At 39.3% G+C, this 24,375-nt stretch overlaps 1 protein-coding gene across 3 annotated transcripts in view; it reads left to right on the top strand.

Moving 5' to 3' along the window:
- The window catches only part of pamr1b (peptidase domain containing associated with muscle regeneration 1b), a 143,798-nt gene that overhangs the window by 84,741 nt on the left and 34,682 nt on the right, over positions 1–24,375 (top strand). For 2 of the 3 annotated variants that reach the window (XM_051692035.1, XM_051692032.1), the window contains exons 5-13: positions 766–983; positions 14,971–15,078; positions 16,109–16,279; positions 16,591–16,779; positions 17,231–18,118; positions 20,317–20,502; positions 22,096–22,162; positions 22,544–22,776; positions 23,636–23,982. In XM_051692035.1, the coding sequence (XP_051547995.1) occupies positions 766–983; positions 14,971–15,078; positions 16,109–16,279; positions 16,591–16,779; positions 17,231–18,118; positions 20,317–20,502; positions 22,096–22,162; positions 22,544–22,776; positions 23,636–23,982 (2,407 nt within the window). The remainder of the gene's footprint in view (positions 1–765; positions 984–14,970; positions 15,079–16,108; positions 16,280–16,590; positions 16,780–17,230; positions 18,119–20,316; positions 20,503–22,095; positions 22,163–22,543; positions 22,777–23,635; positions 23,983–24,375) is intronic. The other variant, XM_051692034.1, reaches the window with a different exon arrangement.

The raw sequence follows: 24,375 nt of genomic DNA, 5'->3' as shown, positions 1-24,375 counted from the left end.
CATTCAGAACAGTGGGCGTTGACATTTAAAGGAGAAGCTGAGGCCAAAGCCTAGCATTTAAACAGAGATAAAAAAATAGGGTGGAAAATGATCATATAATAATAAATTATGACTGTTTTGGTGAAAAAAAAAAAACAATTCTTCCCAAAAATATCAGTAAACCTCAGGGAAGCTATAATAAGCTATAAAAAGAGAAATTAATGACCCTTTAAAACTCAACTGCCTCTCTTAAAACCACACTAAATTATGTTGAGGTTCTCTGAACTGTTTTGAAGTGTTGTCAGCAATGATGTGGTCTAGTTATCTTGAATGATGTTATATGTTTATTTTCAACACATTTCTCATGAAGTCATGTCATGACAAGTGAAACAATGAAGAAAATCGGTCACATTCAAGATGTCTGACAATAGTTTATCACTAGCCTGCTGCAAGGAATAAAAGAGTCATGCCAGTAATTTCAGTAATTCAGAGCCAGGAAAACAGTAGCTCTCCATTCTAGAGGAAAACAAGGCAACATCTGTCTCAAAAAGGTGAAAATGGACTAAAGAAAAGTAAGGAACTATTTATAATGTCTCTTTATATTAAATAAGTAATTGAATTAAAAGTCTGATTGAGAAAGTATGTAGCCTCTTTTTGGGATACAAAATGAAGATAATAAAATGTTAAGGAAAATGGGAAAATTCCTAGAAGCAGACCATGATAGAGTTTATGTGGGTCGCAAGGCAGCTAGAAGCCAGTGATGATGTCTGTCTCTCTGTTTTTCAGGTTCATGATGCTCAGTGTGGAGTTTGACCACAGCTGTCAGTATGACTATGTTGAAGTGAGGGATGGAGACAGCTTGAACTCACGTGTGATTGGCCGTTATTGTGGAAATGAGCGGCCTCCTCCAATCAAAAGCACTGGCAATTCCTTGCATATTCTGTTCATCTCTGATGGTTACAAGAACTTTGATGGGTTTTTCGCCACCTTCCAGGAGAGCTCAGGTAGGCATGCACAGCATACAGATATTTATCAGTGCACTCTTTAGGAGTACAGTCCATAACTGCTAAAGGCATTAAATTAAATATTTAAACTGAAGTGTGTAACTTTTTTGGTGTTATTTGGCATTAAATATTTTTTCCTTTGATGCTAGCTTAATATGCAGAAACAACTATATGTAAGCCATTTGTAGGTTAATTATCTTGAAAACGGTAGACTTTGTGTCTCAATGGCACTAAAAATAATGTTTTGAGTGACCTGTCAAGCCCGACATTACGACATTCACTTCAGCAAAAAACAGTGAAATAAAAGAATAAAACAGTGAAACAAAAAGAAATTAATAAAATGAAACAAAAATAAAGAAATAAAAGAATAAAACATAGTCCTGTCCATTGTAATTTGTGACAGGGTCTCGGCTCACTTTTCTTCATTATTTTTTGAAACCCAGTTAACATGAATATTATATTATTCTAGTCAAGTCAAGTCAAGTCAAATTTATTTGTATAGCGCTTTTCACAACAGGCATTGTTTCAAAGCAGCTGTACATGACAGAAAATGAATGAATATAATGCCAAAATTAATTATTTATGTTTAGAACTATTAGTGGTTAAAATTAGTAAGCTAAGTAACTGTTATGGGTCAATGGTTAAACAAAAAGATTTTGTATGAACTATAAGTTTTAATGTTAAAATCCTTGGTCATCCCGAATTAACTGAGGAAATACATGTTGATGCATTGTCCTTTGATTTTGGCTGATGCTTTTGTTAGTGGTTAATTCATTTTCTATTTAGTTAATTTTTTTAAGAGAGTGTTGTCTCTCCTTTGACCAAGTTGATATAGGTATCATTCAGTGAGGAGCATCGCAGTCCGGCTGGATGCTTATGGCAGGTAATTTTGATGAACTCCATCGTGAGCCCATGCTTCAGACAGTGGCTCATGAAGAATCCCATTTCTTTGAGTTTGCATCAATTCATCCTCTGAGAAGTCTGTCATAGTGGACTGAAGTGAAGTCTGGCTGGCACATGCTGCAGTTGGTCATCATCACTCAGTGACACCAGGCAGGATCTGGCAGGCTCTAGATATAATCCTGAGGTTTAGACAGGGAATGAAATAGAATTATAATTAGTGTAGATGTAGAATAAGTGTTTTTGGTTTCGGCAGACCTAACTAAAGCAGCATAACTATGAACTGAGTGATAAATTAGATGTATACCTGGCTGAATAGATAAGTCTTTAGTCTAGACTTAAACTGAGAGAGTGTGTCTAAGTTCCGAATACTGTTAGGAAGACTATTCCATAGTTTAGGAGCCAAATAAGAAAATGATCTCCCTCCTTTTGTGGATTTTGATATTCTCTACTATTGTTAACAGGCTGGAGTTTTGCGATCATATTTAGCGTGATGGATTATAGCGTGATAGAAGGTCACTTAAGTACTTTGGAGCTAGACCATTCAAAGCTTTGTAAGTAATAAACTAAATTTTAAAATGAATACAAAATTTAACAGGTAGTGTAATGAGTGATAGTGAGAGCAAACAGACCCAAGAGCAGAGGAACAGTTCAAAGGATTTATTTACAACAAATAAAAGTCTCTGTTCATTGTGGAAGTCAGGAATAGAATCATGCAATCCTCCATTGAACCTTAGCTGACGCGCAGCAAACTGGAAGGCAACCACATGCCCGACACACCGAGCAGAGATGAGGTATCCTCCGTGGAAGCCCAGTTGACACGCAGCAAACTGGAAGGCAAGCACACACCCGACACACGGGCAACCAACATATACACGAGACAGGACCAACTAGGCAGAGAGAGTGAGGTTAGTACTCAACATCAAACAGCTATCTATAATGTAACACATTACAAACTACACTCAACATTAAACAATCCAGCAAAGGATGTGACACACAAGGGGATTAATATAGGCATGAACAATCAAGGGTCATGTGATCCTCGTCAGACAAAACCCAACTGGAGAGGGCACAGTGGTAACTCGCGGTCACTAACAACCAGACCAATGCGCTCACACAAAGAATGTACATGAAACACGAGACAAACAGGGGATGATAATGCCACGGTCCCATCAGATAGAAACCCAACCTGACAAGGTGACAGGACCGTGACAGTACCCCCCCCCAAAGGGATCCCCAAAGTGGATGGCTCAGGCGTGGGCACTAGTCGTGGCTGGAGGGCCACGACAGGGGAATGGCATCTGCAGCCGTGAGCATTGGAAGCTGCAACTGGGGAGTGGCCTCCATGGCTGTGGGCACCAACAGAGGCTGAGGAATGGCCTCCATGGCCGTGAGCACAGACAGTGGCTGGGGAATGGCCTCCATGTCCGTGAGCACAGGTAGTGACAGGGGAGCAGCCTCCATGGCTGTGAGCACAGGCAGTGACTGGGGAACAGCCTCCGTGGCTGCGAAGACCAACATGGACTGGGGAACAGCCTCCATGGCTGTGAGCACAGGCGGTGACAGGGGAACAGCCTCCATGGCTGTGAAGACTGACATGGACTGGGGAACAGCCTCCGTGGCTGTGAGCACAGGCAATGGCCGGGGAACGACTTCCGTGGTCGTGAGCACAGACAGTGACGGGAAACAGCCTCTGTGGCCATGGGCACAGACAGAGTAAAGGGAATGACCTCCATGGTCGTAGGCACTGGCAGTGACAGGGAAACAACCTCCGTGGTCGTGGACGTTGTCAGCGGCAAGGGAACAGCCCTCGTGGCTGTGGAAGCAGGCAGCAGTAGGGGAATGGCCCTCATGGCCGGGAGCGCTGGCAGCAACTGGGGAATGGCCTCCATGGCCGGGAGCACTGGCAGTGACAGGGGAACGGCCTTCGTGACTGAGGACACTGGCACTGGTACGGCCAAGCCTTTAGGCTGGTTCTGGGGTGGTCGAGGCTTCCGCCGCTGGCTCTGAGATGGATGGAAGTTGACCGTGGCAGGCGTGGGCGCTGGCTCATTGACCATAGCAGGCGTGGGCGCTGGCTCGTTGACCGTGGCAGCCGTGGATGCTGGTAGTGGCAGGGAAACAGCCTCCGTGGCCGTGGGCACTAGCAGCGGCAGGGGAACGGCCCTCATGGCCATAGACGCTGACAGCAGCAAGGGAATGGACCTCGTGACCGTGGACGCTGGCAGCAGCAATGTAAGCCACCTTCATTCTCTCCGACCGGAAAGCAGAGGGCTGTGACATGAATAACAAGGAACATTGGGAAAGGAATGTGCTGCAGGATTCAGCCTCACCTGAATATGGGGCTGGAGGGGGAAGCATCCAGGAGCCAGGGGAACCACTGGAGCCAGTAAGGAAGCATCCTGAGATGGGTCAGCATCAGGAGATAAGCGGAGCTGCTGAACAAAGGAGGTGAGCTCGGCGAGCTGCGAAGCCATCATCTCCAAAGCCCGGTCAAGGCAGCGAGACTCTCTACTGAGAGAGGACGGAGCAAAGAGTGGATTCCTCCACTGGGTCCATACTTGGCTGGATTGTTCTGTAATGAGTGACAGTGAGTACAAACAGACCCAAGAGCAGAGGAACAGTTCAAAGGATTTATTTACAACAAATAATAGTCTCTGTTCGTAGTGGAAGTCAGGAATAGAATTGTGCAAACCTCCACTGAAGCTTAGCTGACACGCAGCAAACTGGAAGGCAACGACACGCCCGACACGCGAGCAGAGACGAGGTATCCGCCGTGGAAGCCCAGCTGACATGCAGCAAACTAGAAGGCAACCACACACCCGACACGCAGGCAGATACACGAGAAAAGACCAACTAGGCAGAGAGAATGAGGTTAGTTCTCAACATCAAACAGCTATCTATAATGTAAACACATTACAACTACACTCAACATTAAACAAAGGACATGACACACGAGGGGATTAATATAGGCATGAACAAACAATGGTCAGGTGCTGCTCACAGCTGAAAGTTGCATGATCAGCGTTCCCATGGAAACAATTAGAATTCCCATGGAAACGCTGATTCCACATGCCAGTCGCACCTGAAGCACATGAGGGTAAAAACGTCAACACACTTTTAACAAAACAAACATGGAATGATTATGCCACAGTCCTCGTCAGACAGAACCCAACCTGACAAGGTGACAGGACCGTGACAGGTAGCCAATGTATTGCAGATAAAATGGAGCTGATATGATCATATTTCTTGGTTCTAGTTAGCACTCTAGCTGCTGCATTTTAAACCAACTGAAGTTTATTTATTAAACCAGCAGGACATCCACCTTGTAATGCATTACAATAATCTAGTCTTGAGGTCATGAACTCATTAATTAGTTTTTCGGCATCAGAAACAGATGGCATGTGTCGTAACTTACTGAGGTGGAAGAATGCAGTTCTACAAATATTGGAAATTTGTTTTTCAAAGGTTAGATTGCTATCAAATATAACACTTACATTTTTTGCTGTAGAAGTTGATGCTACAGAAGAGTCAGATTATATTTTAGTGTCTTATTTTTTAAGTGTTTGTTCCAATAATTAGTACTTATTAAATGTAAGGAAGGAATTATGTTTTATATTTGATATAATTTATTTTTGGAAAATTGTGAAATTTCATCTGGTTTTGAAGAAATATAAAGTTGGGCATCGTTGGCATAACTGTGAATACTAATTCCCTGGTTCCTGATAATGTCTCCCAGGGGGAGCATATATAGGGAGAAAAGCAGAGGCCCCTAAAACTGATCCCTGTGGCACTCCATACTTGAATTTTTCTGACAGTTCTTCATTTACACAAAGTGGTAGTGGTCAGAGAGATAGGACCTAAACCAAGCTAATGCCTGTCCACAAATGCCAACATAATTCTCAAGCCTATCCAAGAGAATGTCATGATCAATGGTGTCGAAGGCAGCACTAAGATATAAAAGCACTAGAAGAGAAATGCAGCTACAGTCAGAACGCAGCCAGTTTCAAATCAGTCGCACCAAAATACCACCAGCACATTAGTTTCAACACACGAGGGGACCGGGTTTTGGACCATTGCTACTCTCCCTTCTGGGATGGCTACAAATCCCTCCCCCGCCCACCATTTGGCAAATCAGACCACTCTTCCATTCTGCTTCTGCCCGCTTACAGGCAGAAACTGAAACAGGAAGGACCCACCCTCAGAACGATCCAGTGCTGGTCGGGCCAATCAGACTCTATGCTACAAGACTGTTTTGATCACACGGATTGGGAGATGTTCCGGTCTGCCTCTGATGACGACATCGAGCTTTACGCTGATAGCGTAATGTGTTTCATTAAAAAGTGCGTGGAGGACGTTGTTCCGACCAGAACAACACGGATCTATCCGAACCAGAAGCCATGGATAAATAGCAATGTCCGCGCAGCACTTAATGTGCGGACCTCCGCTTTCAATTCCGGGAATGCGGAGGAGCATAAACAAGCCTGTTATACCCTCCGAAAAACTATCAGAACAGCAAAACGTCAGTACAGGAACAAGATTGAAGGACAGTTTAACACCACCAACTCTAGCAGCATGTGGCAGGGAATTAACATCATCACGGACTTTAAAGGGAATAAAAACTCCGCCATGAACACTGCTGCCTCTCTCCCGGATGAGCTAAATACTTTTTATACTCGTATGAGGGAAATAACACCGCCCTCGCGGAGAGAGCTCTCACGGCCGAAGCTACAGAGGTTAGTTCACTCTCCGTCTCTGTAGCGGATGTAACCCGATCCTTCCGACGGGTGAATATCTGCAAAGCCGCGGACCCAGACGGCATTCCAGGCCACGTCATCAGAGCGTGCGCGAACCAGCTGGCTTGTGTTTTTACAGACATTTTCAACCTTTCCCTCTCTTTGTCTGTTGTCCCCACATGCTTTAAAACATCCACCATTGTGCCTGTTCCAAAGCAATCAAAAATAACTTGCTTAAATGACTGTCGTCCAGTTACTCTGACACCAATCATCAGCCACCACCCGAGCCATGGGCTGTTCTCACTGCTACCATCAGGCAGGCGGTATCGCAGCATCAGGACCCGCACCAGCCGACTCCATGATAGCTTCTTCCCCCAGCAATCAGACTTTTGAACTCTTGATCTCCCACGATCAAAATACATCAGCGCTGCACTTTATTACTCTTACTCTTATATCTCACACCGGACTGTCATAAATTATATTATTATTATATATATTCTCTCTTAACAACTTACTATCAACCGACAGCCTGAATGTCAATACAGTACAATACAACCTACTGTACATTCTATATATACTACTATATATACTTTTTTTATTTTTTATTTTTATTGAATAATGTGTATTCTATATTGTGCGTATTGTATACTGTACAGTGTATGTTATTATTTGTATATTGTGTTGTGTGTAATTATGTGTATATTAGACTTTAAATTGTGTTGTGTTAATTTGATGTTATTGTAAATTGGTATATGTCTCATCACTATCACGGCTGCTATATTGATCGGAACTGCACCCAAGAATTTCACACACCATTGCACTTGTGTATATGGCTGTGTGACAATAAATGTGATTTGATTTTTGATTTGATGATAAGAGCAAGTCATTTGTAACTCTAATAAGTGCAATCTTTGTATTGTGATGGGGCCTAAATCCTGACTGAAATTCTTCATATATACCATTTCTCTGTAAAAATGAACATAGTTGAGAGGACACTACCTTTTCTAGTATTTTCGACTTAAATGGGAGATTTTAAATCGGTCTATAATTAACCAATTCTCCTGGATCAAGCTGTGGTTTCTTGATAAACAGTTTGATAACTGCCAGTTTAAAGGTTTTTGGGGCATGCCCTAAGGATAATGAGGAGTTAATAATATTAAGAAGAGGTTCTAAGATTACAGGAAACACCTCTTTTAGGAGTGTAGTCAGTATTGGATCTAACATAATGTTGTTTATTTTGATGTCTTGATTATTTTTGTTAGCTTTTCCTGACCTATAACAGTGAAGGTTTGAAGTTGCTTGAAGGGAATAATTTTAGTCTTCTGGGGTGCTGTGGCAGACGAATGCGTAATTTCAATTTTGTTTCTGATGATTTTGATTTTATCATTAAAGAAATTCATGAAGTCATTACTACTAAGCTACGATGGAATATTTGGTTTAATCAAAGTTTTATTCCTAACTAATTTAGACACAGTACTGAATAAACACTTAGGATGGTTGTGGTTATTTTCTAGAGTTTGTTCAAATATGCAGACCTGGCAGTTTTTAGAGCCTGTCTGTAGTTAGAGACACTACTCTTCCATGCACCGCAAAATAACTCTAATTTTGTATTCTTCCACTTATGCTCCATTTTCAGAGCTGCTCTCTTGATGCAGGATTTTTCTCTTTAACTTTCTTTAATCGAAGGGGGGCGACACTATCTAGAGTGCTAAAGAAGACTGTATCCATATTTTCTGTGACAACATCAAGTTCTTCTGAACGTTTTGCCGTACTGAGTAGTTCTACCTGAACTATAACGTTCCATAGATCGAGTGACCTTTGCTAAACACAGCATACAAGAGATGAGATAATGATCTGAGATATCATTGCTCTGTGGTAGAATTTCTATATTATCAACATCAATTCCACATGACAAAATTAGATCTAGTGTATGATTTTGGCGATGGGTTGGACCTGTCACATTTTGTCTAACCCCAACAGAGCTGAGAATATTGATAAATGCTAATCCCAGTGTATCATTTTCGTCATCTATGTTGATGTTGAAGTCACTGACGATTAAAGCTCTATCCACAGCAACCACTAATAATTTAATTTACAATTAGTGGTTTGGATGAATGCAATCTAATATTTAGTAGCCCTACCTTTATATGATGTTTATCTTCAGTTTTTTTGTTATTTTCATGTTTGACATCAATAAAAAAAAAAAAAAAATTCTAAAAGACTTAATGAGGGTTGTGTGTTTGGTTGTTCAGGGAACAAACACAGTCTCTATGTGATATATATAGGAGATTCATTCTCTATGTGTTGTAGTTTATGTGACCTGTGTGATGTCTCAAGGCAGCTAGCAGACGTTCGGATCAGCCAGTGTGTCTGCTTCCTGACCTGGGCACCAGTTAGTCAAATACTATCACTTTTAAGACTATGAGCCATATTAGTAGAGATGAGAGCGGTCCCTTCTCTGGAGGAATGGAGTCCGTCTCTCTTTAGCAGGACTTGATGTTTCTAGTTGCTTTTATTTAAAGGCCTTTTAAAGGAGCGACCTCAGGAAATCAAGTTTTATGACTCTCTTTTATGGATAATGGACAGTTGACTTTTCTAGACTCCACGTCATCTTCTCGTCTGCCTGGATTACATCGGAGTAAACAAACTGCTATACTCACCAAATGACTTCAACAGGACTATTGTGTGCAATCTCAAATGGCCGCCTGATTCCCTGCCCAAGTTCAGTATGGCCGGAGCATGCGGAATTGGAATTCAGAGATGAGATCACTGAGGATGCTCTGCCTTCTGTTGCTGGAGTTTTGCTGCTGGCCCTTGCCAGTTTCAGTGGTGAACTCCCTGCCTGTTTGCAGGTTCATGCTGTTACTTTGCTAACGATATGGTTTTATATTACTCATCCCTGGAATTACGGCATCTGAATTCTTCGGCCCGGCTGTCAACTGGAGTTTACAACTATTGCGCTGCCCTTGGAATTGCGTGCCACCCCTGGTATGTCCATCGAGGGTCATGCCAACATCCTAGCGGTTTTCCGGCTGACTCCTCTGACAACAACCATATACAGGCCATTTGGTCTTCACGACGTCGCCCTCCGGGATTTGAAGCGGGAGGTAATTTTCGATAATCTCAGCAGGCTAAAACACACATATTTTACTCCAGCAAAAAATGCAGATGTCGCCACCATTAAGATGACCCTCATAAATGCATGATCAATAACGAACAAGTCTTTTATTTTGAATGACTTTTTTATATCACGAACACTGGACAGTTTATTCATCACTGAGACCTGGCTGAATCCTAGTGAACAAATGGCCCTGGTGGATCTAATGCTGCCAGGCTGTGACTTTTTAAATTCCCCATGGACTTTATGGTGAGGAGGTGGCATTGCCACTGTTTTTAGAAACTCTTTTAAATGCAGAATGCTACCTATGGACATGTATTCCAGTTTTGAGGTCCAACAATTATAGTCTGACACCCTGGGTCCTGCCTTATGTGCACTTGTGCATAGATTTCCCAGATTTAATAGAGACTTTATTGAACAATTTTTGGACTTTTTCTCTGGACTTGTGTCATGCAGTGATAGACTCCTGATTCTTGAGGATTTTAATATCACATATACTGTCCATCAAAACCGCTGGTAAATGAATTTCTATCCCTCACTGAGTCTTTAAATTTTGTTTAAACAACATGTCACTGGTCTACCCACAACACGGGTCATACATTGGATCTGGTATTATCTTATTGTATCTCTGTATCTAACTTTGAGATCTTAGATATTGGCATCTCTGACCATTATTTAATAATGTTTGAGTCTGTCTCTACTTGTCCTCTCCCTACTACTTCTCTGTCTTTACGTCACTCCAGGTCCATTCACTGATCTACTGCCAATCTTTACTCAGAATTTTATTTATCACATTTTACTGACGATGTCTCAGATAAAGTCAATACTGAATCACTGGTTGCAGCTTTTAATAAATCTTGTACTTTCACTCTTGATAATGTTGTTCTGCTCAAGCCAAGGAGAATTAAGGGTGTTTCACAGCCTTGGCTAAATGACGTCACTTAGACAAGAGTGTAGAAAATCAGAGCGCAAGTGGAAAAGAGAGGTCTCTTTTGACACCTTAAAGGTGTATTTAACAAACTATCAAAGAGCTGTGAAAGAAGCAAAAGCTAAGTTTTTCTCTAAAGTGATATCTGATAATGCAAATCAACCGAAAGTATTGTTTTATACTGTTCATTCTGTCTTAAACCCTATGAGAGATGCTTTTTTGGATGCTACTCAAGAGACCCGTGACGAATTTTAAACTTTTTTACTCACAAAATCGAACATATTAAAGGTGCTATTGTACCTTCGCAAGTGGATCAACCACTAATACTTTCCCTGTCCAGCTCCCTGACTCACTTTGAACCAGTTTCATCAGAACAGTTAGCAGATGTAGTTTCCAAGATGAAGTGTTCCAGTTACTATCTTCGCGCCTTTTTAAAGACGTTTTTACAACTATTAGTTCCAGTGTGACAGTGATAGTTAACAGCTCCTTAGCTAATGGATTTGTTCCTAGCAGTTTTAAGCATGCAATTCTACATCCTTCATTAAAAAACCCTTCTTTGGATCCATCAATACACAATAATTATAAATTGCCTTTTCTTTCTAAGATCTTGGAGAGAGTTGTCTATTCACAGCTTTACTCCTATCTAAATACATTTGACATTTAGACACATTTCAGTCTGGGTTCAGACCCTTGCACAGCACTGAATCCGCAAGGTTGATAATGATATTTTGCTCTCCATGGATTCAGGCTTACATGTTGTCTTAGTCTTATTAGATCTTAGTGCCGTGTTCAACACTATCGCCCATAGCATTCTTCTCAATTGTCTCGAGTGTTGGGTTGGCATCCAGGGTATGGCCCTCCAGTGGTTTGCCTCCTATCTAAAAGATAGGATGTTTTCTGTAAATGTAGGGAATTTGTCTTCTACATCAGCTCATTTACAATGTGGCATCCCTCAAGGGTTGATTTTAGGACCCTTATTATTTTCTTTGTATATACTTCCTTTAAGCTCTGTTTTCCAGAAGTACAGCATATCCTATCACTGTTATGCTGACAATTCCCAATCTTAATTACCAGTGAGCTTAGACAAGAAGTGTTCATTTGATAACATCCAAAATTTCTTCGAAGATATTAAACATTGGCTGGCAAACAATTTTTTACAATTAAACAAGAGTAAAACTGAAGTTCTGATTTTAGTTCCCCCCATGTCCTCCTTACCTGGCACGGCTGCCCAGTTAGGTCCTCTGTTGTCGAATGTACAAGATCATGTAAGAAGTCTTGGAGTGATTTTAGATTCATCATTACTTTTTAATAAACAAATTAGTGCCATTGTCAAGGGTAGCTTTCCCCACCTGCGATCGATCGCTAAAGTCAAACATTTTCTTTCCAGCAAAGACCTGGAAATTGTGATCCACTCAATAATTTCATCAAGGTAACTCAATTGTAACTCATTGTACATTGGCCTCCCTCTAACAACGTTATTCCCCCCTAAAGATGGTTCAAAATGCAGCAGCTAGGCTTTTGACAGGGTCAAGAAAGAGGGATCACATTACCCCATATTAGCGTCTCTACACTGGCTTCCCATTAAATTAAGGGGTGATTTTAAAATTCTGCTTTTTGTTTACAAGTCACTATCTGGTCTCGCACCCAAATACATTAGTGATCTCTCGTCCCTTACTCCCCTACCACAGCACTCAGGTCTTCTCATCAACTATACATCCAAGGGTGTTCGTGCTTTCTCTGTGATGGATCCTAAACTCTGAAATAGTCTCCCTTACCATGTGAGGTCAGCTTCTTCAATAGCCATTTTTAAATCCTCTTTAAATCCTCCATTTATTTTCTTTAGCATTTGAATAGGACTTTTAATATGTTCAATTAAGTAAATACTTGATGCAGTTTTTAAATTGTATTCTTTTGATTTATTATTATTATTTCTTTTTTTGCATGTATTTAATTCTGCCGTTGTATATTTTGGTTGATTTGTAAAGCACTTTGGGTCAACTTCTGTTCTTTTTAAATGTGCTATATAAATAAAGGTTGACATGACTTGACTTGACTGTGAATCCTATACTATTCTCCAGACACCACTCAGACATCCAGCCATTCAGTGACACTAATCTACTATAAACCTTGTCACCACGATGAGCAGGGAGGGTGCCAGAGCATATTACATTGTCTGACATCGTTTTTGCAAGTTCACACACCTCTTTAACATTATCTTTAGTGATCTCCTACTGGCGAAGCCGGACATCGTTAGTGCCGACGTGAATAACAATCTTAGAAAATCTATGTTTAGCATTAGCCAGCACTTGTAGATTTGATCTGACATCAGATGCTCTGGCACCGGAAATGCATTTAACAATAGTGGCTGGAGTCTCTATTTCCATGTTTCTTACAATAGAGTCACCTATAACAAGGGTGCTTTCAACACAATTCTCAGTGGGTGCATCACTGAGTGGGGAGAATCGATTGGAAATCCTAACAGGAATGGGAGAGTGGTGTCGCTTTGCCCTATGAGTATGCTGCCAAGACGTCACCCAAACACCCTAATGCGGGGGCTCTACAGCCGGAACTAAAGTGTGTGGTTGCTTGCTGTACTACCCGCATCCGAAACAGTATCTACCAACTTTAAGATTTGAGGCTAAATTATACTTCGACTGTCCTCGTTGCGGATCACTCTACGCACAGTATATGTGATGCAAATTTTGTCATTAGCAAAGTCTGCATGGATTTGTCTCTGCATGCGCCTGCTATTGACTGTACTAAAAGAATATCACAAAGCAACTGTAGTGGGCATGCATCGAATGCATTCGTATTCGCTTGCAGTCAGAAAAGTACACTTTTAAAAAGCAGCGTAGTTGACCGGGCGCAAGCCAATCTGGAACGCACAAAAACTAAGTATACCCCGGCCTTTAAAGTGAGTTACTATAAATTGCAATTGCATTTAAAAGATGAAACATGATATTCATTAAAACAATCTACTTTTGTAACCTGCATAAAAAGAAAGTCATACAGGTCTGGAATGACATGAGGGTGAGTAAATTATGACATTATTTTCCTAATCACACAGTTATTTTCATTTTTGGGTGACCTATTTCTGTGATTCTAAATAAACATTTTTGAGCCAATAGTGTTTTAAAATATAAATGAGACGTTTAAAAAATACATCCTTACCAAATCAACACCTAAACCTAACCATTAGTGTTTTAAAATATAAATGAGATGTTAAAAAATACATCCTTACCTTATCAGTGACTAAACCTAACCATTAGTGTTCACCTAACCATGCAGAAGCAAAATGAAAAATCAAATTTTATGCAACTTCTATGACTTTGTAATGTCACATGTCAGCTTGAGTTCATGGCCCTATCAGGTGAGCTACCGCACAAGCTATTCATGTTGGACTAAGTGTATATTTGTAGGTGGGTCTGTAATACAAGCATTAAAATGTATAGTTTTTCAAAAGATGTATTAGAGTAAAAGGGTGTTGATATCACAAAATAGCGGGGTCTGAGTAATAGAGAGAAAAATAAGTATTTATAAAGTCATAATCAGCCATTAAAGTCATGATTTGAGTTCAAGTGAATAAAACACACACCTCTAGTGTTCATTTCACCTGGAAACTGCAGGGAATTGTACCTGGAGACACATATAACAAGTTTTGACAAATTTATATAGAGTCATATTTTCACTATGAGACCAGGTTGGATACACACCACATGGCCAAATGTATGTGGACACCCCCTTCTAATTAACAGCTACACCTATTTAGACATGCATTAAGTCAAACAAAAAGCTGTCTCCTTATGCAATGCAACCTCCTTAAACATTTGTTGAAGAATGGGCCCATTTTCTGTTCTAGCATCACAAGGCCCCTGTGCACAAACCACAGTGAATAAAAAAACTATTTACTGAGTGTGTTGTTGAAGAACTATAGCCTGTAATAATCTAGAACCTGAACCTCACTGAACAGATTAATTGGATCAACAGCTATGAGCCAGACCCCATCAACCAACAACAGTGCCTGACCTCACTGATGCCCCTGTGTATGAATGGGAGCAATTTTCTGCTGCCATGGTACAACATCTTGTGAAAAACCTTTACAGAAGAGTGGAAGCTGTTATAGTAGCAACGGGAGGGCCAACTCCCTATTAATACTAGTGGTTTTTAATATTAAATGTTCAGCAAGGACATATGAGTGTGGTGTTTGGGTGCCCACATACTTTTTAGCCATGTAGTACAAATTCATAATATCTATAAGAGTTTAATGACAAACATGTACTGTCAATGATTCTTATATGTGTGTAGCATGCACATCCTCTCCATGTTTGCATGATGGCACCTGCATCGTCGACTCCTCTAGCTCCTTCAACTGTGCCTGTCTGGCTGGATACACCGGCAAGAGATGTGAACATGGTGAGGGCAGTCTTTGAAAGGGATTATTATCTAGTTATTTGATTTTTGATTTTTACCCTGAAGGTTAAAGGGATAGTTCACCCAAAAATTAAAATTATCTCATCATTAACTCACCCTCATGCCATCCCAGATGTGTATGACTTTCTTTATTCTGCAGAACACAAATGAAGATTTTTAGAAGAATATTTCAGCTCTGTAGGTCCATACAATGCAAGTGAATGGGTGCCAAAATTTTGAAGCTTTGTCTCACCCACACCTATCATATCGCTTCAAAAGATGTGGATTTAACCACTTGAGTCTTATAGATTACTTTTATGCTGTGTTTATGTGCATTTTGGAGCTTCAAATTTTTGGCACACATTCACTTGCATTGTATGGACCTACAGAGAAATATTCTTTATATTCTTTTGAAATATTCTAAAAATCATAATTTGTGTTCAGCTGATGAAAGAAATTCACAAACATATGAAATGGCATGAAGATGAGTAAATAATGAAAGAACTTTCTTTTTTGGGTGAACTATCCTTTTAAGACAGAGCTTGTGGTTTAGAAATTAGACAGCAGGGAGGGTTATGAGTTATAGGAAATTTTCTTAAGTTGCTGTTTCCAGTTTTCATTTATTATTTCAATAAAACAGTTACCAAAATATTTGTCTAAATGAATATTATTTGGATAGTGTGGTGGATCTGGGCTGGTAAACAAAAGTTTGTTGGTTCAGCCACTGTCATGAGCTCTTGAGCAAGGTACTTTACCCCAGGTTCTCCAGGGAGACTGTCTCTAAAATAAGGATAGTCTACTGTATGTTTTTGGATAAAAGCATCTGTAAAATGACTACTTTCAACTGCTTAATTTTATGGGCACAGGGCCTTCTGCAGAAGCTTTGTTAAAGATTTATTACTCCATACAGTAATTTGTTCATACCGCTACCCTTACAACATAAAGTTATGTCATGTATAGGCCTTTTATATGGTTGCACGTAACACTTTTGTATGCCATTACATGTAACATTTGTCTGTGTATGATTTATCAGTGTTTGAGTGCAGAAGGCCTTTGATTCCAGTCCATGGCACTACAGAGCATTTGGATGTAAGGGTGGGAGGTTATGCTCTGTTCCGTTGTGACCCTGGATACACACTAAAGGGCTTCCAGATGACCACCTGCCTGTCGGATGGGTCATGGAGTACGCCAACTCCACAGTGTGGTAAGCAAACTAAAAAGTCATTAGAAGCTGTAAATCTGGAAGCAAAAGTAAAAAATTACAAAGGAATCCTTAAAAGGTTATGACTTCCTCAAAGTCAGTATTTTGACTTTTAACATTGAATACATTGAATGCACATATCAAAATCTGTGATATTGGCTTAGATAGTACCTGGTATCAGATCGAAAAGAAAATAAGTGGTATCGCACATCCCTAATTTGTATAACTCCAAAAAGAATCAAATATACAGCCTTGATCTATGTGTTAATAATACATTTGAAAACAGCTGACGCATGGCTCTGTACTTTTACTAGTGCCTGAACAAAACTGTGGTATTCCTCCAAAGCCAGAGCATGGTGATCACTTCCTTGTCTATGGACCAAATGATGTACTTATTGCTATACAGTATTTGTGCTATAAGCCATACAAACTAAATGGAAACCCTCAAAGAACCTGCCTGGGCAACAACACTTGGAGTGGGACTGCACCTACCTGTGTCAAAGGTACCACATCGATGCATTCATGAAAATGTACTGATTAAGCTAGAGATACATTTATTGTATGTTAGTTATTGGTATCCTATGTGGTAATCTCCAGTTGCAAATACTGAACCAGTGCCACCATCATGAATAAGTTCTATAACTGAAACAAAAAAAAAAAACCTTTGTTTGGGCAAAAGGACTTTAGTATTTCTTGTTTTAAATACAGTATTTTTGTAACACTTTCATGAATAGCCAGCTGGTCGCTGCTTATTTTAACATTAGGTCACAATACCATTATACTTTGATCTAATGCATATAAGGCCTTTATTCTATTTATACAAATTCTCATTATTGCTTAGCTATCATTGGCATATATTGCAGTAAGGATGATATTTTTCTCCTTTTATCCATTGGTTATTTATTTTCTGTTGGTAGTGATTGCTATAAAGCTTTGAATTTCTTCTTTTTGCAGGGCTGAAAAAAATATCTGCACCAGGTAATGAACAAAATACAGGCAAAGACAAGCCCAGCAGACAAGAAGAAATGGGAAATACCAAAGACAATACTCCATACGAGAAAGAAAATGAGTCAACCCCAGGCAAAGATATTAGACCACAAAAACCTACCCCTGGAAAGGAGAAGGTTGGACAAGATGTAGATTTGGGCAAAGACATTAGGAAAGATTTCAGAAAAGAAAAGCCGAAGGACAAAGTAGAAAATAAGGATGATGATGATAGCAGCCTTAACACAATTAGTAAGAAAGAGACAGATGAGGATGAAGATCATGTTAAACCCCTTGACAAAGACAGACATGTAGATAGGGGAGAGAAAGTTACAAAAGGTCCAAAAGAAGATTTGGACATGGACTTTGTAGATATTGTATTGATTGACAGAAAGTGGGCCAACAATCAGACTGCGAAGGACAAAACTGATGATGAAGGAATAGACAAAGGGGAAAAAGTTATTTATGGACCCAAATACTCAATAGTAAGACTGACTAAAGATGAGAAAGAAAACAATTTTTATAAAATTGACACCATAAACATAGGCAATAACAGTGAATCTGTCGAAAGCAATGACATAGAAAAAGGTTTGAGGACATTGCCTCGAAAAGAAACTGCAGAAAGCCCAACAGCTACTACTGACAATAACAGCACAGCAATCGTGTCAACAGTGAGCAAAACAACTGAAAGAATGGCCATCATGATCAAACCTACAGATAAGTTCAAAGTGGATTCAGTGAAGGAACAAATAACAGAACAGGATTTACCACTAGAAACAAAAGAAGAATTTCTACCAAATACAAAGCCAGAAGGTGAATCTGGGCAGTTTGCTGGAAATGGGAATCTCATCATCACAGGTAATCAAGAGAATCTCCAAGAAAACATTTATCTATAATGTTTGGGCAGAATAAAATCAAACACTATCAGTGGCACCCTAGAGATGTATGTGACAAATACTTTTTACAGTGAAATGACAGTGCAAGGTGCTTGTAGGTTTAAGATCTTTGAGATGGTATCTTGCTGTGTTGTTGGAGACTGTACACTTGATGAACAGGGCCTCTGATTCTAGACCTCAGATTGTGACAGGATAGCACTTGATATGGATTGGGTGTCCCATGTGTCATTTTATGAGCCCTTTGCACTTGCGCAGACTTCAGAGAATAACTGATATTCTATGTGATATTACATCACCAAAGTATAGACTCTGAGGAGGACTTTAAGGGCAGGGCTAATCTGACCTCTGATAAAGTCATTTGAATAGTTAATGGCTTTTACATGTCCAGAGCACAGAGCTTCTTTGCAAGAGCTATCTTTCCTCTGCTTATGCAGTCCACGTTATCTTCTCTGGCTGGTCCATTTTTTATCACTGCTGAGAAGAAAGTTAAATAAATTAAATAAGAACAGAGTCTTTATTTTCCATGTGAATGGGCCCCGGTGGAAATTGTTGTAAACCAATGATTCTCATGCTGCCTTCTTGTGCTATCAGAATTATCGCAAATGCAAGTTTCCTCTTTGGAAGTTGCACATGAAGATCCCCTCAAGTTGTAATTGATATTTTGATACCCGAGTTTCCGAGTTGGGAGGACACATAAACTTGGAACATTGCAGAGGAGAGTTTGGTTTCTTTAGTCCTGTTTTCTGTTTTCTTTAGTATATATATATATATATATATATATATATATATATATATATATATATATATATATATATATATATATAAGAAAAAGTATGTGAATCCTTTGGAATTACCTGCATTTAATTATAAATTTGTCTTTAAATCTGGTTTGATCTTCATCTAAGTTACAATAATGAACAAACACAATCTGTTTTAACTAATAACACACAGATTATTGTTCTTGTATATATTGAAAACATCACTCAAACATTCACAGTTTATGTTGGGAAAAGTATGTGAACCTCTAAGCTAATGAGAGGCTTACTAGAGTCTGGAGTTGCCAAACCTGGCATCCAGTTAATAAAATGAGAATGGAGATGTGGGTTAAAGCACTCAAACATTTTGAGTTTCCTATTCACAAGGAGCATCTGCTGACGTGGATCATGCCTCACAAAAAGAAAAAAAAAAGATCTCAGAATACCTACAATCAAGAATTGTTGCTTTGCATAATGCTGGGAAGGGTTACAAAATTATCTCGAAGAGCTTGGATATTCATCTATCCACAGTTAGACAAATTGTCTATAAATGGAGATTTTTTTTTTTTTTAATGTGGCTACTCTGCCTAAAAGCTACCAGAAACACTTGGTTGAGGTTATTGCTGCCAAAGGAGGATTGACCAGTTATTAAATCCAAAGGTTCACTTACTTTTTCCACAGAACTGTTAATTTTTAATGGGATGTGTTCAATAAAGACACAAAATATTATAATTGTTTGGGTTGTTAGCTTAAGTGCAACTGTCTTTTTCTATACTTGTGACTTTGATGAAGATGAGATCACATGACCGATGAATGAACTTTTGCATTTATATTAATGATAATGTTAAATTATATTTAGCCGTTGGTACACATCTTTGGGTTTTGTGACTATGAAGGAGAACTGTATTGATGGTGCTGTTAGTTATGCTAAACAGGGGTCCTTCTTTGGACACACAATACATGGAACGAGTCAAACCAAACAAAGGTGAAAACAACAATAGTGGAAGTGCACGTCAAGAGCTTGTGTGTGCAGAGGTTAGAAGACACCTGCATTTTTAGAACTTGAGTCTGAAGGAATATAAAGACACCTTTATGGGCCTAAACTCCTGAAGATAAATAATCCAGTATCTCGTAGCAGTCATAGTGTGTATGTGCCACCTGCCTGTGTATGTGCGCATAGTCAAATGAAGTATACTTTGAAAGGTGAGCGTTCGACTTTCACAGACACTCAGTGTTCACGTCAAAACCGAAGTATACTTTAGGCTAAATTAGGCTTTTCTGTTTTCAGTCAAGATGTCCCGTACAACATTTTACACTTTATTATTTCATTATTATGCACTTGGTTAAGATGTTTAGGTCTTTTTTTCTTCTTCTTTCTTTTTCTCCCCCTGTCTTTCTCTCTCAGAGGATAACGGGAGTCAATGTCCCCCACCACCACCGTTGTATCATGGTTACTATGAGCTGGTGACAGGACTCTTTCCTGAAACGTTGGAGTTCTTCTGTAACCACTCTTATGCTTTGAGTGGCAATACACAGAGGACGTGTCAGCCTAACGGCACCTGGACTGGCACCCAGCCTGTCTGCATTAGAGGTGGAAGCTGTCTCACTTCAGTCCAATGAGAGTCAACGGCAGTTGAGATAATGCATCTCTGTAGAGTATTCACATTCTCTCTCTGTCAAGAAACAATTTGGGTGAATTCGGTGCCCTCTGATAGAGTTGTTTATTTGCACACCAGAAACTCTAAATTTTCAAATAAATAAATAAATAAATAAAAGAAAATTCCAAAAATCTTTGCTTGGCTACAATTACTGCTGCCACAATGGATAGAAAATACAATATATCAACCTGGTCTCATAGTGAAAACATGACTCTATATTCATTTTTGAAAAATGTGTCTCCAGGTCAAATTCGCTGCAGTTTCCAGGTGAAATGAACACTAGAGGCGCTAGAGTCTGTGTGTTTTATTCACTTTCACACAAATCACGAACACAATGGCTGATTATGACTTTATAAACAACTATTTTTTTGCACTATTACTCACACACTGCTATGTTATGATAACAGCACACTTTTACTGTAACGCATCATTTGAAAAACATTACATTTTAATGCTTGTGTTACAGACCCACCTAAATTTACACACGTATTACAATATACAAGCACACATATAATAACTTGCAGAGTACCTCACCTAATAGGGTGTTGGACTTTGTTCTTGGAAGACTGCAGTTCAAACCCAGCTAAGAACAAGATGACAAATGAGATGACAATGTCATGGAAGCGACACGAAAAGATGTAGTTGCTTCAGAAATTATGTAGTGCTTTTCATGTCGCTTTTGCATTTTAAAACACTATTGGTTAGGTTTAGGCTAAAGTTTTAGGTTAGGGTGGTACGTTTTAATCATTAAAACATCTCAAATTTACCTTAAAACCTCGTCTGATTACATCTTCATTTCAAATGCTTAGTTAATACACTTATTCATACTTATATTAATAAAAATAAATAAATAAATAAAAACATAAAATCCCCTAATTGACGATTTGTGTCACAATGCAACAAAAATAGATTATTTTATGAGATTAAAAGGAGCCATAATGTCATTTTGCTACAGTCCTCTTTGTGTTTAAATTCATTACTTGTTACTTTCCTTGTCACATTGATGTTAAAATAATGGTGCTACTCTGAGTGCTGTCCCAACTTACTTAGTCCTAGTTACCTAAAGTCCTCTGCAAAAACACTTTTCAACTCCTCATTCTCATTCTCATTCACAGCATATATCATATTATAAAGTCTCATGACCCCCTTTATAATGCATTTGTAAATGACTTATCAGTCATAAATGAACACCTTTATAAACCCTTAACAATGGGAACATTAATGTAAAGTGTTACCAGAATAACAATTAATAAATACACGTAACAGCACAATATCAGTGTATGGTTACTTACTGTATTGTGGGTGGTATGTGTGAATATGATGTAGGTTTTGCACTGAAATACAGTACTTTTAAGTGGTATAGTGAATTCGCCCCCTTAGTGCCTGTGCTTGTAATGTTTGTGTGCCTTTACTGTGTGGGTTTTTGTTTTATTTTTTATTTATATATAAATACTGATATAACCTTTTGAACTTCAAGTCTATGTTAGATACTAAAGTATGTTTTGTGTGCATTTTTTTATTTGCAGCCTGTCGAGTGCCCAAGGTGTCTGTGCTGGTCAAACAGAGAGTTCTGCCTCCACAAATTCCATCCAGGTATAATTAGCTGCTTCATTTCACTTTTTACAGCTGATCTGTTACATCAACTCAGATGTAAATAAATGAAAAGCATGAAACATCACTGATCTTTTACTCACATGCTACATGACCCTCTGGTGCCAATCAGTCTCTATGAATATAGTTGTCATTCAGGTTTGGACATGTTTTCCATAATTCATCAATTTATTCCAAAAACAGAATTTACAGATAATGGAGCGAATTAATACTTTTATCGAAACCCACTTAAAGTGCATTCAAGCTATGGATTTTATCAGTGTTTTTGTGTGTTTCTTGGTAATTTAACCATGTTCTAGTACCATGTTCTACGAGTTGAGCTAATCTCTAATCTCCCTGTTCTGTTTTCTCTCCATTTCTCAGGAAAACACCTGTACATAAGTTTTACTCCTCCTCTGGGGTGAGCAATTTCTTAAATAAAGTGCGGCCCACCCAGAACCCTCTTACCCTGCCCCCACTTCCAAAAGGGTTTCACCATCTCTACACACATATTGAGTATGAGTGTGTGTCGCCTTACTACGAGCATTCTGGAAGTGCTCGCAGAACCTGTCTGAAGACAGGGAAGTGGAGTGGCCGTCATGTCTCCTGTTCACCAGGTGAGGGCACCCATAACCTAAAACAAACAGCTCCACAGAAAGTTTGAAATCTGTGTTAAGGGAATTTTTCACTCATAATTTAAATTCTGTCATTATTTACTACCCATACGTCGTTCCAAACCCATATGATTTTCTTTTCAGAAAATAATTTTTACACAATGTCCAGGTTGCCTTTTCCAAACAATGAAAATGGATGGTGATTCACACTGACAATGTACCATAAGAGTATTCTGAAGCCTTACAGTAGCTTATTCTTTACTCACTGAATATTTTCTCATCCACTGTAGCTTTCTCATTCAGTCTTGCTCACATTCAAGGTTTGAATATGTTCAAGTGTGAATGAGATTTGAGTTTTGAGACTTTCAGCTAATAATGACTTAAATTTTGCACACACACACAAAAAAAAAAAAAAAAAAAATATATATATATATATATATATATATATATATATATATATATAAATTTTACTCTTAAAATGATCATGTGTCTGGAACAACCTACATGTTGACAGAATTTTCATTACAGTTTGATTTCTTCCTGCAGACACTTACACTGAAGTGATACATTTATGTGAAATCGACAATTGTGTGTGAGCCCATATTTTAGGGTGAGCCTCTTGATGTGGGCCAGGATGTTTTTGTCAAGTGCAAGAGTTGTACTGAATGAAAACATCTCACACACACACTTACACATCTATCAGATCATCATTAACACGAGCAAAATGTATGAGAAAGTAATAAAAAAAGAAACTTACAAGCCTTCCTCCAAAGTGCTATTTTATTGTCGCACAGATAATCTGCCAAACATTCCTTCCTTTTGTTTCATCTTTTAAGTCTCTCTTTCTCTCTCGCTATGCCAGTGTGTGGGAAGCTGATGAACTTTGACCCCCAGCAGCCAACAGAGACTAACTGGCCCTGGCTGGCTGCCATCTACCGTTTGCCTGCTATAAGCAAACTAGGGAAGATCTCTGATGTGGCTGGGACAAAGGGTAAAAGCATGGAGCTGATGGAAGAAGAGCGTGACTTGGACAGGTGGCAACTTGTTTGCAGCGGAGCCCTGGTGAACCAGCGCAGTGTGGTAGTAGCTGCCCACTGCGTCACAGAGCTGGGCAAAATATATCCACTCGACACAGCCAAAATCCGAGTGGTGCTGGGCAAACAGTATCGCAGCGATCTGAGAGTCACCAAGGGATTGCAACAATTACGGGTGAGCTTGAAAGAACATTACAAACTTGTTACGGGCACTTCCAGGCCATTTGGAAGCACCTACTCATTCTTTATAATTAACATTTTCCACATTTAAAATAATAATCAAGTAACCAAAACCAGGAAATAACACAATTGAAAGTATGAGAATTATGTAGTGACAAAAAAAAAAACAAAAAAAAAGAATTGAGAAAAAAAAGGGGTCATTCCGTGTCAATTCAACCAGAGGTCACTGGCTCAAAATATATTTCTCTTTCAAGTCGGTCACTTACTTAAGTAGAATGACGACTATGGGTTGCTCTTGAGCCCCCGATCTCTCTGAATAGTTTTCAATCATGCCAATTCTGATTGGCAGATGTCTTTCAAAGTCCCGCCTCCCATGCTCAGCAAGCAT

The sequence above is a fragment of the Myxocyprinus asiaticus genome, chromosome 48 (assembly GCF_019703515.2).
Source record: "Myxocyprinus asiaticus isolate MX2 ecotype Aquarium Trade chromosome 48, UBuf_Myxa_2, whole genome shotgun sequence".
Taxonomy (NCBI): Eukaryota; Metazoa; Chordata; class Actinopteri; order Cypriniformes; family Catostomidae; genus Myxocyprinus; species Myxocyprinus asiaticus.
Note: the sequence above shows the minus strand (reverse complement) of the source record. Positions and strands in the feature narration are given on the sequence as shown.